The following is a 16,252-nucleotide window of genomic DNA, read 5'->3' as shown; positions in this document are numbered from 1 at the left end:
AATTTTATCAGGATGAATAGAAAGTTAAAAAAAAACAGCATTTATTTAAAACAGAAATCCTTTGTAACATCATGTCTTTGATTAATGTAACGCATCCTTGCTGAATAAAAATATTAATCTTACCGACCCCGAACTTTTTAATTGTACTTTACACTATGCTATGCAATATACAACACTGCATACTATGAATAATATAATATGAATATGAAGAGTAATATATAGTGACAAACACTATTAACAAACTTAAAAGCTCAGTATTTCACTCATATTCAGAAAGTGTCATTCTATAAACAACGCAGGTACTCTCAGATACTCCATGTAGCTCTCAGATTGTTGATGTATTCTTCGTCATCAGGGATTTCAATACTCAGACCCTCATAATAGTCCTCAAACTCAGCGTAGGACACAGTCTTGGTGACCTTTCCTGCTTCCCGTACAAAGGCCAGGAAGTCAGGGTTCAGACCGTCTTCTGTTAACAGTTCGACATAAGAATGGTAATAAATTCATAAATATCAATCATCCATGTGGTCATTTCAGTAATATTACTCTTGTAGCTTCCTAAGCGTATCTGTAAAATGAACTCTATACAGTCTTTTTGGAAATGAATACTGAAGTACCACAAGTTTAACACTCAATGTTTGTCATGAAATATTGACTGACACTGAATAAGCACAACTACAATACTACCTACCGCCTGCAAGCCAGAGACTAAATGATCAGTGGCTCACTGAGTGCTGTGTCAGACTCTTGTTTACCTCTATAGAATTTTTCAATATCACTCAGGAAAATGGAGCCGGTTTTATTTGGGTCAAGCTTTACATAAACCTAAAAAAAGAGAAAGATAAAAATATTCAAAACAGCAGCAAATGGCCAGAATGGAAACTCAGTAAGTCACAGAGCTCAATGGCGTCCTCTGGAGGATGAATGCAGTCCGGCTGGTCTGTTGCCTTCAGGAAGATGGCTTTTCTATTCTTGCTCATCTCCCTGGTAACAGCAGGCATCACATCAGGGGGGTGCACCCACCCCTCCACACACCGACTCACAATCCTCCACACCGCCTCGAAGTCCTGTCACACACGGCACACGCTAATGTAACGACTCAACACGCTCACATAATGTTCTACATCAACATGCCTGGTGCTTTTCTACAGCCTCATCATTTCTGCTGTATGGCTGGATAGATATTTTTTGAAATATCTATATATATTTTTAATAGTTTTGAAATTAGCTTTTAGATTTTTAAATACATCTTATGAGTTTAATGTTATGGATTAATTTATTTCTCTCTACCTGCGGAGTGAGGCACAGCTGCTCCATCAGAGGCCGTCTGAGCAGCTCTTTTTGCTGAATACTATCAGCCTTTAGATCTAAATTCTGCAAATCTCTTAGATTGATCAGGGTTCGGACCGCACGTCCCCTCAGCCTATCATGCACTGCACCTGCAAAACATCCACCAATCAGAGCTCTGGATTCTAATTCAAGCATTCTGTGACTGGTTAATTATGAATGTAGCTCTTAACAGTACACAGTCACTTTATGGTGAAGTGTGTGATTTCAGGTGGCCATGTGCATTTTTAATCTTAAAAATGTAATGCTCATGGCGCAAGACCAGATTGATGAATTTGATTTCAAAGTAGCCAGTTTCAATTATATGTACATTTATTTATTCAGCAAGGGTGCATTAAACTGATCAAAAGTGTCAATAAATATATGTTTTCTATTTAGAAAAGATTCCACAAAAATATGAAAATATGAAAAATGTGAAGCACGACTGTTTTCAACATTGATAGCAATAAGTAATAATGTTTTTATGTTTGAACATAAGCGACTTCTTTCAAAAACATCTAAAAATCTTACCAACCTTACCGACTGGCATATCATGCAATTAATCTGATTAAAAATTTTGACAGCTCCAATTTTAACATTAAAAATTACGTCACCTTATAAACAGGTTTGTGTGGGTGAGAAACATTCTGGATGAATATTTATGCATTTTAATAAGAAATGTTTGTGTGTATTAACCTTGAATTTCCTTTAGAGCGTTTCGATCGTTGATTTCCTCTTCAGAGAGATGATGTAAAGTTCCCCCAGACTGAGTTCTGTGCTAAAGAAACACTCTTGAGTCCTCTCACTAGCGCACATGTGTGGGTGTGCGTGTGTGTGTGTGTGTGTGTGTGTGTGTGAGTGGTACATACAGCAGGGCTCCCTTGGCTGTATCATCCACATCAGTAACTCTGAGGGTCAGGCACGGCTGCTGTCTCAGACTTTGGGGGAGGTGTGGGCCGTCTGTACAGAAATGAAGCTCGGCACCCTGGGTGATGTAGGCAGAGTGTTAATGAATTAATATTAGTCCGTGTGTGAGTGACAGATGATGAGTGTGGTGAACCTGTGAGATGTCCTGCAGGCAGTACGGCCTCCCTCTGTTCAAATACACACCACGCACGATAAAGGGCAGTGCGTTCCATCTGAAAGAGTTATGATTAACAACTATATTTTCAGACACCTAAATGTGGAGGAAAACTATGTGTGAGCTGTATTTGTATAAATACAAAGCATTATAGCCTTACCTGTTTTTACCAACATTTCGGTACTCGTACACGGTCAGTGTTTGGTCACATGTGAAAAAGAAGCCGATCAGTTTTCGACACGCTTCACGTCCACACCTATATATCGAACACATGCAAATTACAAAATAAAACACTAAAAATGGCTGAAAGTAAGTAAGTAGCTGTGACTACCTTGATAAAATCCTGGCTTGAAAGCAGAGCTTGTTGGATAAGTTGTTCTCCGTTAAAGACTTCTGAGTTTTTACTCTGCAGACATAAAACGAAAACCTAAATATCACAAAACACTTTGGTTTTACCAAAGACAAAATAGAAGCATGTGAATGGGTGTTTTTTTGTGCAGTGGTAACAAATTTGAACTAAATTTAATTAGAATGGTTCTTTGCCGCACTTTGGGTTCAACAAAACCCCCCCTTTTTTCAATTTCTTCCTGTAAATGTAACATGTTTTTTTAGATGAGTTATTGATATTTAATTAGAGTTTCTAGTAGCATTTTAGATCATTGCAATGAAGTACAAACAAACAGCAGTCTTGCAAAATTTTAGATTGGTGGTTCAAGACAGGATCAGTGAAAATGATGTCGGATGAGTCTGTAATTTTTGTTTGAGGTTCAAAACCATTGCTCTCTGCTTTAAAAATTTTCTTTCTTTCTTTCTTTTTCAACACAGTAGTTCTAAAACTTTTTTGTCAGCCAAACCCTTTTGACCTAAAATATTTACTCAAAAACCAAAAATACTAGAAATACCTCAAATACTTGAAATAAACAGTTTTAAGTTAATATTTCAATAATTTAACAACACATTTGCATGTTCATTGTTTTCTGATGTCAGTTAATGGTCCCCGTTATACAGGTAAACAAATAAAATATTTCATCTTTTAGTACATTTTTTATTTTGATTGGTTTTCATTTTAAATTATTTATTTTAAACACATCATTTTATATTTTTAAATTCATTAATTAATTATTAGCTTTTCATAAACTCTTAAACCCCCTGCAGTTCCCTCTCAATCCCCAAAGTTTGAGAAACTTTGACTTAGCAGGTGCTTTTACCTAAAGCAGTAAATCAAAATGTAAACTGACATTATATATATGTTAGTGTGTGTGTGTGTGTGTGTGTGTGTGTGTGTGTGTGTGTGTATGCATGTGTGTGTGTATTTGAAATGTATATTTTTCCCTTCAAATATTATGTTGGACAACACAATCGCAAGATTCTGAGAACTTTTATGTTTTTATGCTATTATATTTTCTAAAGAAAATGTGAGTGGTACTTGCAAAACTGGCCATCACGATTATTGAGTGCTTGTGGGTAGTTGCAAAGGAGTTGCTATGTGGTTGTGAAGGTGTCCAGAGTGATTTTTTGCATGCATCTATGCGGCTGCCAAAGTTTAAGATTAGTTGTTTCTTGAAATCAGTATGAGCAATAATAACAGTGGTGCTTTCCTTAGCAAAAACATCTATTATGTATAAAAATACAAAAATATATATATTAAAAAAAAAATGTAAGTGGGGACGTAACCACTGTGACATTCTACAAATCCAAATGAGACAGAAGGGGAGAGTATCTGTATCTGAGTATCTGAGTCATGTATGTGTGTGGGTTTTACTTAGTGTGGTGAAGAGTTCTCCTGTAGCGTGGAGGGACACTCATGGGACTGACAGACACAGCATTCTGTTCCGGATCGCTAATGACAGCCCTGCGTGAGCATCAGAGAAACCTCACGATGTTATTACTCACCACAAACTGTGAACAAAAATGGAACAGAGAGAGAAAAAACCAGAGATACTGACCTTGACAGCTGATCCACCATAACCTGCTCAATTACTGCTTGCAGTTTCCTGTCCTCGGTAAGCTCCTCCTACTCACAAACACATAAACATGTCATCCAATCACATTAAATGCTCACATAGGACTTCTGGAGCATAACAAACACCCTGTGGGAGACAACAAACTCTGGTCAAAAACATGTATGTATGATATATGTGTGGAATAAAAATAATATATAAATTGTTTTTGTGTAAGAACATAATAAATGTGTGGAAAAAAATATAAAATGTTATAAATTGCTTTTGTGTGGAAACATAAATGTGCTGTTAAAACATAAATTGCTTTGAGTGGAATAAACTAAACTAAACTAAAGATGGTTATGAATTACTTTTGTGTAGGTACGTGATAAATGTGTGGACAAAATAAAATATAACTTGTTACAAATTGCTTTTTGTGGAAAAATAAAATAAAATAATAAATTGACTGCATATTCACTAGCATTCAACATGTTTTCCATGACATTCGTTTTGGAGTGACAGGTAGGACTAATTTATAAAGTTTACAAAGTGTTTCAATGATGTAAGGGTGCTGTATATGATTTATTTATAAAGTGAACATGATCCATCTTGACCATTGTCCTTATTTTAACGCTAAAAACTCTGACTTTGTAGAACTCACCGCATAACCTCATCTTGCTGTTTGGTCGTACAGTGTTGGACTGGTTGTGGTTGGGTTGTGCTGTGATTTTACAGGTGAAGTGGGATGAATCCAGGTTGGGTTTGTGACTGGACAGTGGACTTCTCTGTGTCTGGACTCTGTGGCTCAGCTGTAATGATTCTCCTTGATCCACAGCAAACACCTGATTTTTAATTGAGTCCTTCATCTTGGTCGCAAAACACTGGGTGTGAAACGCACAAGATGCTTAATCTAAAAAAGCAAGGTGATTATAGGTAACTAAAACCATACAAAATTGTTGTTACTTGAAATAAAAATAAAAACGTTAACTGAAATCAAATTCAGAATATTCATAAAAACTGTAACAGTATCTCAATTATATTAAAATAACACTGATATACAACAGATTTAAAGATTTATTATGTGGGGAAAAAACATGTTGGCTTTATGTGAGAAACAGACTGTAAACTCTGAAGCTTGAAAGCCTCATTCATTGTGATTGTACTGGAGAAAAAATAGCAGTACTTCAAAATCATTCTTCTTTGTTCCACAGAAAAAAAGAGGCCTATATTACGACACAATTGTAATTTTTAGGTGATTTAAGATCATTTTGAATGAGCACCTGCTTTGATTGTGTGGAGGCTGGAGAGCCCCAGCTCACTGCTGTCAGATCTTTTGGGACAATCTTGATAGCAGCATCCTTTGGAATTATGGGGAAATGCTGTTCAAAATGACATGTACATTAACATTAAATCCACTTGGACTCTATTTGCTTAATCAAGTTAATAAACTACACAGCATCATGTCTTGTTATCCCACCTCCTCCTCCGTGTCTTGCAGGGTCTCTAACTTTAGCGCTGGAACTCTGTGAGATATTTAATTATTAAATAAATTGCATAAATAATTAATGAACAACTCAATTATTATACAGCTCTGGAAAAAAATTAAGAGACCACTCCAAATTTTTCTTAAATCAGGCATCTCTACATGAGTCCCATTTTCAGTTTTGCCCAACAAATGACCGTCTACTGGTTAGACAGAGACCTGGAGAGGCCTACAAGCCACAGTGTCTCGCACCCTCTGTGAAATTTGGTGGAGGATCGGTGATGATCTGGGGGTGCTTCAGCAAGGCTGGAATCGGGCACATTCGTCTTTATGAAGGGCACATGAATCAAGCCACGTTCAAGGTCACCCCGGAAGAAAACTTGCTTCTTTCTGCTCTGACAATGTTCCCCAACTCTGAGAATTGGTTTTTCCAGCAGGTCAATGCTCCACGCAGCACAGCCAGGTCAGTCAAGGTGTGGATGGAGGAGCACCAGATCAGGACCCTGCCATGGCCAGCCCAATCTCCAGACCTGAACCCCACTGAAAACCTCTGGAATGTGATCAAGAGGAAGATGGATGGTCACAAGCCATCAAACAAAGCCGAGCTGCTTGAATTTTTGCACCAGGAGTGGCACAAAGTCACCCAACAGCAATGTGAAAGACTGGTGGAGGGCATGACAAGACGCATGAAAGCTGTGATTGAAAATCAGGGTTATTCCACCAAATATTGATTTCTGAACTGTTCCTAAGTTAAAACATTAGTATTGTGTTGATTACAAATGAATGTGAACTTGTTTTCTTTGCATTATTTGAGGTCTGAAGACACTGCATCTTTTTTGTTAATTTGACCAGTGGTAATTTTTTGCAAATAAATGCTCTAAATGGCAATATGTTTGTTTGGAATTTGAGAGAAATGTTGTCAGTAGTTTATAGAATAAAACAAAAATGTTCATTTTACTCAAACACATACCTATAAATAGTAAAACCAGAGAAACTGATCATTTTGCAGTGGGCTCTTCATTTTTTTCCAGAGCTGTATGTGTTTGTAAGCTTTTCTTATTTCTCTAAACTTACTCTGCTGGCCTTATGGCCTTCTGATATAAATATACACATAAATGGACAGAATAATTAATATACGTAACACTTGTTCATTTTAAAAAGCCATTACAGGCATTACGCACTTAACTGTTGCACACTTTTCTGTAAAGGTGAAGATTTCACGTTTGCTTTCATTATTAGTGGTGCTGTCCACTATTAACGTGAACAGTTGTGCAAATTAACAGGTTTTAAGACGAGTTTCACTTCCGGGCTCCCGTTGCTGTGGTGATTTTAAACCCAACACACGTGACTGTGCTCATGAAAGGATTGTGGGAAATGTAGTCTGAAATGTCTACCACAATACCAACCAAGTTAAATAGAAAATAAATACATTTTAAAATGCATTTATGAAGACTATGATCATGAATGAGACTTGCGTAAAAATAATTAATATATAAAACACAGTAAAATATATAGTAAAATAAAATATGCTACTAAGGACCAAATTTTGAAATGTAATTATGCGAAGGTAGAAAAATTTATAAATTTTAAGTACATGAAAAGGTAAAAAAAGATATTTTAAATCTACATATAATCAATAATATTGTAAAAGTTGCAAAAGTACTGAATGTAAAAAAGCGACCAAAATTGTAGCAAAATAATCCATTCTCATGTGTAAATGTTTACAATTAAGAGAAAAATACATAAAAATAAGTATTTGTAAACTAAAATTAGTTATTACAGAAAAAATGTAAAATGCTGCAACAAAACCAGTTTGTAAATGTTTATTTATATACAATTTAAAGCAAAGTAAATACATTTTTGTAAACAAAAATTGTTGCAAAATTATTGTAGGTGAAAAAAAAGTTATTTAAAAATTATTTAAAATGCTGCTGCAAAGTAATCCATTCACATGTGTAAATGTACTTGTGTAAATGTACAAGAAAAGAAAAGAAACCTCCTTTAACCGACCATAAAAAGAGAAAAAATAAAGACTTTTTGCTCACATAACTTGCAAAGACAAAGTACTAATAAAAAAATCTTGAATGAAAGAAGACCATATTCAAATAAAACAATTAAATAATTTTATTATTAAATAAATCTATGATTAAAGGCAATATTCCATGAGAACAACCATTATCGTTCTAAATGTTTAATATAATTTAAATAATTTGTTTTTAAAATCTTAAATACACGTTCGGATAAATCTAAAATAATCATGTCAACATATTCTGTTACACCAAATACACAAAATAATGATCTTTAAAAAAGCATCATATGACCCCTTTAACTGATAACTGATATTTAGCTGACATCTAAAAAAAATCATTCTAAAAATGTATTTTTAAAATAGATATTCTAAATAAGAACGGGCTAAATATGGCAAAATGGCCATTTTTGTCGCACGCTTTAATTTACATTTGGACAAGTGTGTGCGCGCGCGTGAACTTGATTAGTGATGGGAAGTTCGGATCATTTTACCGACTCGGACCTTTGAGTCTCGTTCAGCAAAATGAACGAATCTTTTTTCGAGTCATTTCGTTCATTTTAGCAAAATATAATTAAAATGTTACATGTTACTTCCCTAATACGTCTACTACTTACGCAAACGTTGATCACACTACAAACAATACAAAACTGCTATAAGAAACAGAAAAGATTAATTAATTGTTTACCTGGGTCTTCAGTCTATGATTAGCTCACCTCACCTCTTATCTGACAAGTCTTCGGGTTTGGGCTTATGGGGCTGTCACGTGATGAACGAACGACTCAAACCCGAAGACTCGAGAGATGAACTAATCAATTCTCCTTCCGGCTCAGACTGCATAGGGTAAGCACCCCGAGACGACTCGTTCTTCCCGAGTCACATTAAAGATTCGTTCAAAATGAACGAATCGCTCAAGAACGACCCAGCACTAGAACTTGTGCGTGAGGGATGAAGACAAAGAGTGCTGCGCATCTTATTTTTTCGTGACATGGTGGGCGGTTCAGTTTTAGTCCTTCAAAAAGCCCCCTGTACGAAGAAAGACAGACAGACAGAGAGAGAGAGAGAGAGAGTGGGCAAATCCACGGCACCATGACGCACAGGTCAGCGCGTCTCCTGCAGTGATGCTCCATTGACTCATTTATCCAGAGCGAAGCAGCGCGGCTCAGGACAGTCTCCTGACATGGACTCTATCGGCGGTCTTCTCTTACGGATATCGCTGCTTCTGTACGGCTCCTGCGGCGTTCTGTCTCTCTTACCGGAAATAACGGAACCCGAGTTCATCCGCAGGTGTGTGCTGGCGCATAACGCGCAGCGCTCGCGCACCGCTCCACCTGAGGCCAGCGCGCGCTCAATGGTAAGACACGTGTTCAGGACGCAGTATTTGGTGTTTCGTTTTAGATTAATCATTCCTGATAGTATTTATGTGTTCATAATCATTCGCGCAGATAGCATGTTATTTACTCAATTTGACTCACGTTCATCTTCATTTGTGTGTGTTTACGTGTTTGTCTGTGAAACTCATTGTCTCACATTTTAAATGCTCGTGGTAATATTTCGCTTTACAGCATGTCATTTTGTTTTTGTCTCAGAGTTTCAGTCTAAACAAATATGCACAACCATCATTCGGGTTGCTATGGCAATAAAGAGATGTTTTGTATGAGTGTAAAGGAAAGGCTCCCTATTGTGTGTGTAATTGATCTTGACTGTATTTTGTAAGTAGAAGAAGAATGAAAAGAAAACAAAGGGTCTTGTTGATTGGGATGGTGCCTGAAGAGGGTTCTGGAAGGATATTCTCAGATATCTCTCCAACAATGATCATATGAAATGTGTTATTTGTTTGATCTAATAACCTGTTTTTTAATGTTGTAAATATAAGTTATTGTAGTTGAATTAGTTCGAATAAGTATTTTAGCATGGAACAAACAAAGTTGCACAAATAAAATATTTTGGGATTGAATATTCTGGGACAAATTGAATTTTGAGACCAAGAACGATAACTAGTTATGAATCACTTACCTATTCCCAAAGAATTTGAATTATTCAAACTTTATTTATTAATCAGTCTAATTATTTGGGAATAGTTAAGTGATTCATAACTACTGTATAATGAAAACGACAGAAAAGGAACGATATCTTTGGAATCACTTACAGAACGATTTTATTTTTCCAGGTGATGAACGAGTAAAATAAATTGACAGCCAATCAAAATCAATCCTGCTTTAAAGAGCTGGAGCATGTCGAGACGACAAAACTGCAGCATGCGTTTATAACAAACAAAACAATATTTTTTACGTTGGTGTGGACAGTAATATAGTTATGGTTTTTGGTGAGAATGGGGCTTAAATGTAAGTTTTAGAGGCACTTGTTCATTTAATCCTGTCAGTCGTATCTTAAGTCATATCATATGTAATTCAAATTGATTTGGATTATTGTTTGTGTGTTTGTCCACAGTCCTGGGACAATGAATTGGCCAAGGGTGCCAGAGACCGAGCAAGACACTGCAAGGCCTCTCATCACCCTGGGCTGGCACATTTCGGGCACCCGCTGTTCGGGTGGATGGGTGAGAACATCTGGCTGGGGGCTCAGTTTTCAGCCTTCTCACTGGAGAACGCCATACACGGATGGAGCAAAGGAGCTTACTCACTCAAAAATAACAACTGCTCACGCATGTGTGGCCACTACGCACAGGTATGTTCAGCTGTGAATATTGTTCAGGAATGAAAATCAAAGTAAGGTTCGTTTATCAACCTTACGTATTTGTGCATTTATTGTATGTTTCAGTTAATGTGGTCTACAAGCTTCAAGATGGGCTGTGCTGTAAATGTGTGCACTAGAGGAATCGAAAACTTCTCCACTCACCCAGAATCCACTATTTTTGTGTGCAACTATGGCGATACGTAAGTTAGACTTTAATATTTGCAAAGATGCAGCCAAATGTTCAAAACTAGGGGGTTCGAGATATGAAAAACAATTATACACTTTTGTGTGTGTGCATTTTTTTCTTACTGTGAAGAACATTTAAATATTCTAAAGAACCTTTTTCCACTATAAAAGAACTGTTTTCATGGTTTTGTGGATGTTAAAGATTCTTCATGGAATTATCGATGCCAATAAAGAACCCTTAATTTTAAGAGTGTATATATTTACCACTATTCTGAATATTATACATATTATGTTATATTATATTCTGAATATTAATTAACACATCCACCTTACATCTATGGTGGTTATGACCCTGATTCTCTGTAAAATGGGAAATTCTTAAATTTTGTATAGTTTTTGCTTGATTTATAGTTGCAATGATATAGTAAAGTTCAGCACAGGTCAAAATATCACTATGTCTGCCTCTTGTGGCGATGGTTAGTAATGTTATTGTAACATGCTCCGTTACAGGGGACACGTTCATGGTGTTACGCCATATATAGCAGGTGTGGCCTGCAGCGGTTGTGGGTCAGAGATCTGCCGAGACAACGTCTGTAGTAAGAGCTTTCACAATAAAACATCACAGTAACACAATTAAACATTACCATCCACACCATCTGAAATCAGATCCTCATGAAGGCATGTGATAATGACAGCATTCTAAATCAGATCCTCCTCTTTTTAGTGTGTTTATATACAGTGGGTACGGAAAGTATTCAGACACATTGAATTATATGTGAAATTTGAAGTAGAAAGACTGAAATTGCATCGTCTTGTAATCTGTATCTATTTTCAAAAAAATAATTTTTACAGTGTAGTCAGTTTTATGAAGTCATATTAAGCAATATATTTGGCTTGAATAAAACCAGTTAATTTAGACGTAACAAAATTCACAGTATATTTAGTAGGTTTGACAGTACATCACTAAAATGACAAGTCAATTTTATTTGTAAAGCGCTTTTCACAGTATATATTGTTTCAAAGTAGCTTTTTAGACAGTCATGATGTTAATATTTAAAATATCTTAATATCTTCATGCCAATCTAATCTTTTTAGACTTTATTTATCATTTCCATATTTATATCCACTTTGCATACATTTCCCAGTATGACGTTTTTCAAACCTACATCTTGCTCAGATATGCTGTGATGTCTCTCTTTACAGAATATGACTGGTTCCCTGGGTGGGACTATGGCCCGCCCTCTTCAGCCTACAGTATTTCCTATTGGCTGACTAATCTTGGACTGTGTCTACTAGGAGTTTGCTGGCTACTCCACTTTTATGAAACACATTAATGTCATCATGTGAAACTGTTACCTAATGTCTCAAACTTGAAACTTAAAATTTGCATCTCTCCATAATTTCATTATGGTTGGATATTAAATTAGCAATCATTTAAATAATAAGAATAAATCTGTCTATAAATATATATATATATATATATATATATATATAGTTTCCTTTCTGCTGTGTGTAAATCATTTATTTTAGTTCCATATACACAGTAGGCCTGTAAATGCATTTAGAAAACTGCAATTTTCATTTTACTTGTAAGAATGGCCATCATAAAAGCGCTAGCTGAATAAACCTGGGTTGATATTTTATATGTGTATATATATATATATTATATTAAAATAAATTAATAATATTAATATTATTATTAATATTCTAATTATTTATATCATAGAATTATTTTGATTATTATTTCAATTAAAAGCTGTCCATATTCACTGCACAGAGGAGCTACTGTATGTCTATCTGATCTTACTCTTAGAATGACTAATTTGCGTAATATAATGATATAATGTACACCAAAAAATGGTGTAGAAACAATTTTCACTTAGAAATAGCTAGGAGTTTGCTGGCTACTCCACTTTTATGCAACACATTAATTAATGTCATCCTGTGAACCTGTTCCCTAATGTCTCAAACTTGAACCTTAAAATTTGCATCTCTCCATAATTTCATTATGGTTGGATATTAAATTAGCAATCACTGAAATAATAATAAGAAATCTGTCTATAAATATACATGTATAGTTTTCTTTTCTGCTGTGTGTAAATCATTTATTTTAGTTCCATATACACAGTAGGCCTGTAAATGCATTTAGAAAACTGCAATTTTCATTTTACTTGTAAGAATGGCCATCATAAAAGTGCTAGCTGAATAAACCTGGGTTGATATTTTATACTCTTATTGCTTGTCTTCTGTGTGATTTTCTAGCCTTCAGACTCAATCTCATTTCGAAAGTGTGTTACAACCTCTTAGGATTATGAAACGTGAATATGAGTGTGTGTGTGATAGTGAAGATACACATCAGTACAGTGCCTGAGAATTCAGCTGTTGTGTGTTTCACACACATATAAGCAACGTAGTCACGACACATTCCTGATGATTTTACAGTCGCCATGGAAACGGGTGTACGTATAGCACACTGTAGGCCATGAGTGAGAACAGCTATGAGTCACGAGTTACGAATTATGTTTTGAAGTAGTTGTGTGTTTATTTTTCTGAGTAATCAATCAGCAGTGCTCTATTAGTGCAGGAGTAATGTGTCATCGATGGTTATATTATTTTAGGTTGTCTGTACACCTGGGCTAATGACACATAAGGATGTCAGAGATGAAGAAAATTTGAAATTCTTTAAGAATTTGGTTGAAAATGCGTAAGTCAAGTTCTTAAGACAAAAACATTTCATAAAAATGCTTCATAGATTTCTGAAAAATATCTGGGGTTACTTTTTTTTTTTTGCTCTATAAGCCAAACAAAAAAATAATTAATTTTAATTCAGAACTTGAAAACATGATACCTCTAGTGGAGATCCAGTGGTCATCACACATCTCGGGCGAGTTCGTGGCCGTACTCTGGATAAAGCTCATGTGTTTTATGGGATTCCGTATGCAGACTCTCCTGTCTGTGGGGGACAAACGCTGGGCTCCTCCTTTACCCATGTCACCTTGGACGTAAACGTATGATGCCACATTTCCCCGTCCTGCATGCATGCATGTGTGTGCTGGGGAGTTCTCTCGGCTGTGTCCTCCTAAGGTATGAAACATTCCAATCATGACACATTTTCAAACCATCCACAAAAAAACAGTGCATTCAGACAATTATAGTATATATTACATCCTTATCTTTAATGTTATGATGAATGGCTGGAGCACCAATAAGAAATTCAGTGTTACATATTTCTAAATATTACTAAAAACTATAATAGTATCTCAATAATACTTAAATTAATTGAAATAAAAATAAATTCAAGCTAAACAGAAATAAAAAAAATACTAATAAAAATGCCAAAAGCATAAAATTGCTACAAATTAAAAATGATTGCTAAAAAAATTTAATAAAAACAAATAAATAAATATGAATACATGTGATGAATGATTTTATTATGTGAACAAAATAGCATACAGAGTGAAATATGGTTATCTGGGACAACAGTCAAATATATAATTTAGTGAACAATTAATAAAAATATCTGACTGCAGAATGATGCGGCTGGCCAGATTCCAGGGAGCCATGTAATAAACACATATATCAGACATAAACATCATGTACAAACACTGAAATAAATTAAAAACGAATTCTGTGCTTTTGAAGGTTCTAAGATCATCAACCCATTTTGTTTCCTGTAGGTCTTTGAGACATGGGGGCCGTTCATTGATGGAGAGCTGATCCAGGAACAGCCAATCACTGCCTTCCAAACAGGCCACTGGCAGAGTTACAAGCCTGTTATACTAGGTTTGTGCTCCAACAACAACAACATCAGCATATTCTGGGTTAAACATTTGCTAAGCTGTCACACGCTGTTGATTACCACAGAACATAATTGCTGTGGGATGAATTTAAACAAGTCTTAATGTTTATTTAAAGGAATAGTTCACCCAAAAATGAAAATTTGCTGAAAATGTACTCGCCCTTTGGTTATCCAAGATAGATGATTTTGTTTCTTCATCAGATCAGATTAGGAGAAATGTAGCATTACCTGTACATCACTTGCTCACCAATGGGTCCTCTGAAGTGAATGGGTGCCGTCAAAATGAGAGTCCAAACAGCTGATAAAAACATCACAATAATCTACAATTAATCCACACCACTCCAGTCCATCAATTAACATCTTATGTAATAAAAAGCTGTGTGTTTGTAAGAAACAAATCAATTGTTACGACGTTTTTAACTTCAAACTGTTCAAGCTTCTGGCTAAAATAGGAGTCCTCATCCATAATATTGCTTTCTTCAGTGAAAAAGTCATCTCGTCTGGATCAGGAGAGAAATATGCACAGATGAAGCACCGTTTACAAGCGGAAACAGTCCAAAACAGTTCAAAATAAATATGTAGGTGGATTTGAAGTGATTTTTTGAGGACAATGGGGGATTGACTTTTTCACAGGAGGAAACATTATGGAATATGGACTCGTATTTTGGCCAGAAGTGATGGTTTAAAGTTAAAAAGTCTTAATGATGGAAGTGTTTATTACAAACACCCATCTTTACGCTTCACAAGATGTTAACTGATGGACTGGAGTGGTGTGGATTACTTGTAGATTACTGTGATGTTTTTATCAGCTGTTTGGACTCTCATTCTGACGGCACCCATTCACTGCAGAGAATCCATTGATGAGCAAGTGATGGAATGCTACATTTCTCCAATCAAGTTCCAACGAAGAAACAAACTAATCTCGGATGGTTTGAGGGTGAGTAAATTTTCAGCAAATTTTCATTTTTTCTTTTAGCCTGGAATATTCTGTAAGGTTAGCATTGTTTGCTAGCATCGTCTGGTCTGTCCTATAGGTACAACCTCTGAGGAAGGTGTGACCTTTGTGTACAGCGTTTTCAACCAGTCCATATCAATGCTGAAATGTGTGCTCTACACTGCTGCCATTTTAAGCAACATGCGCTTAAAATTCTGCACAAATACATTCCTTTCTACCAAAACCAGGACAGAAGAGTGATGCTTTCCCAAGTAAGACATCAGTATCCTTCAGATAAAACAACTGCCAGACAAACAGCACAAAATAAAGGTTAGGTATTATGTGTCCTTACACTTCTTTAGCTTATAAAATTGGCCTGTTTTGCAGATTGTCACGGATTACATGTTTCTGTGTTCGGCTCGACGGTCTGCTCGTTCTATAGTGAGAGTTGGCGGAGCCGTTCGGCTCTATATATTTGACCACGATCCATCTGGTCACAACATCTGGGCGGGGCTTCCGTTCTGCTACAATCATACCTGCAATGGGGCAGAGCTTCCCTTTCTCTTTGACTCCGCCCCCAGCACTAACTTCACACTTCAAGAGACCCTTCTGGCCGATCGGATGGCGTGTTACTGGGGAACGTTTGCCCACATAGGGGACCCAAACTCTCGACATGAACAGATGCACTTCTGCACACACAGCGTTGGGAAGGTTACTTTGGAAATGTAATAGGTTACAGATTACAAGTTACCCTATTTAAAATGTAATAGTAGTGTAACT

General features: G+C 36.0%; 2 protein-coding genes across 2 annotated transcripts; one reads left to right on the top strand and one right to left on the bottom strand.

Moving 5' to 3' along the window:
* Positions 1-242: 242 nt before the first annotated feature.
* LOC107662841 (calcyphosin-2-like) lies at positions 243-6,003 on the bottom strand. The gene is made up of 15 exons (XM_016452957.1): positions 5,993-6,003; positions 5,825-5,870; positions 5,628-5,726; positions 4,995-5,228; positions 4,354-4,421; positions 4,170-4,259; positions 2,739-2,813; positions 2,568-2,663; positions 2,387-2,465; positions 2,196-2,311; positions 2,023-2,099; positions 1,291-1,439; positions 948-1,067; positions 729-825; positions 243-469 (listed from the first exon to the last, which is right to left on the bottom strand). Exons 1-15 carry the CDS (start codon positions 6,001-6,003, stop codon positions 306-308), a joined length of 1,521 nt encoding a protein of 506 aa, XP_016308443.1. The 3' UTR covers positions 243-305.
* A 2,777-nt stretch (positions 6,004-8,780) lies between these two features.
* LOC107662866 (GLIPR1-like protein 1) lies at positions 8,781-12,161 on the top strand. Its single transcript, XM_016452979.1, has 5 exons — positions 8,781-9,210; positions 10,308-10,544; positions 10,638-10,753; positions 11,250-11,335; positions 11,943-12,161. The coding sequence occupies exons 1-5, from the start codon at positions 9,037-9,039 to the stop codon at positions 12,071-12,073; spliced, it is 744 nt and encodes a 247-aa protein (XP_016308465.1). The 5' UTR covers positions 8,781-9,036; the 3' UTR covers positions 12,074-12,161.
* Positions 12,162-16,252: the final 4,091 nt, after the last annotated feature.

Source organism: Sinocyclocheilus anshuiensis, unplaced genomic scaffold (genome assembly GCF_001515605.1).
Source record: "Sinocyclocheilus anshuiensis isolate Anshui unplaced genomic scaffold, SAMN03320099.WGS_v1.1 scaffold739, whole genome shotgun sequence".
Lineage (NCBI taxonomy): Eukaryota > Metazoa > Chordata > Actinopteri > Cypriniformes > Cyprinidae > Sinocyclocheilus > Sinocyclocheilus anshuiensis.
The sequence above is the reverse complement of the archived record's forward strand: the minus strand, read 5'-3'. Positions and strand labels throughout refer to the sequence as shown.

What these genes read in the sequence shown, in the direction of transcription:
- LOC107662841 (XM_016452957.1), bottom strand. An exon ending in TATGCGGTGAGTTCTACAAA is followed by an intron (nt 4,422 to 4,994) that starts GTCAGAGTTTTT and finishes GTTTGTGAGTAG; the next exon opens with GAGGAGCTTACCGAGGACAG. An exon ending in CGCTCTAAAGGAAATTCAAG is followed by an intron (nt 1,440 to 2,022) that starts GTTAATACACAC and finishes GATGTTTTGCAG; the next exon opens with GTGCAGTGCATGATAGGCTG.
- LOC107662866 (XM_016452979.1), top strand. Translation starts at nt 9,037, where the DNA reads ATGGACTCTATCGGCGGTCTTCTCTTACGGATATCGCTGCTTCTGTAC. An exon ending in TGTGTGGCCACTACGCACAG is followed by an intron (nt 10,545 to 10,637) that starts GTATGTTCAGCT and finishes TGTATGTTTCAG; the next exon opens with TTAATGTGGTCTACAAGCTT. An exon ending in GTGTGCAACTATGGCGATAC is followed by an intron (nt 10,754 to 11,249) that starts GTAAGTTAGACT and finishes GCTCCGTTACAG; the next exon opens with GGGACACGTTCATGGTGTTA.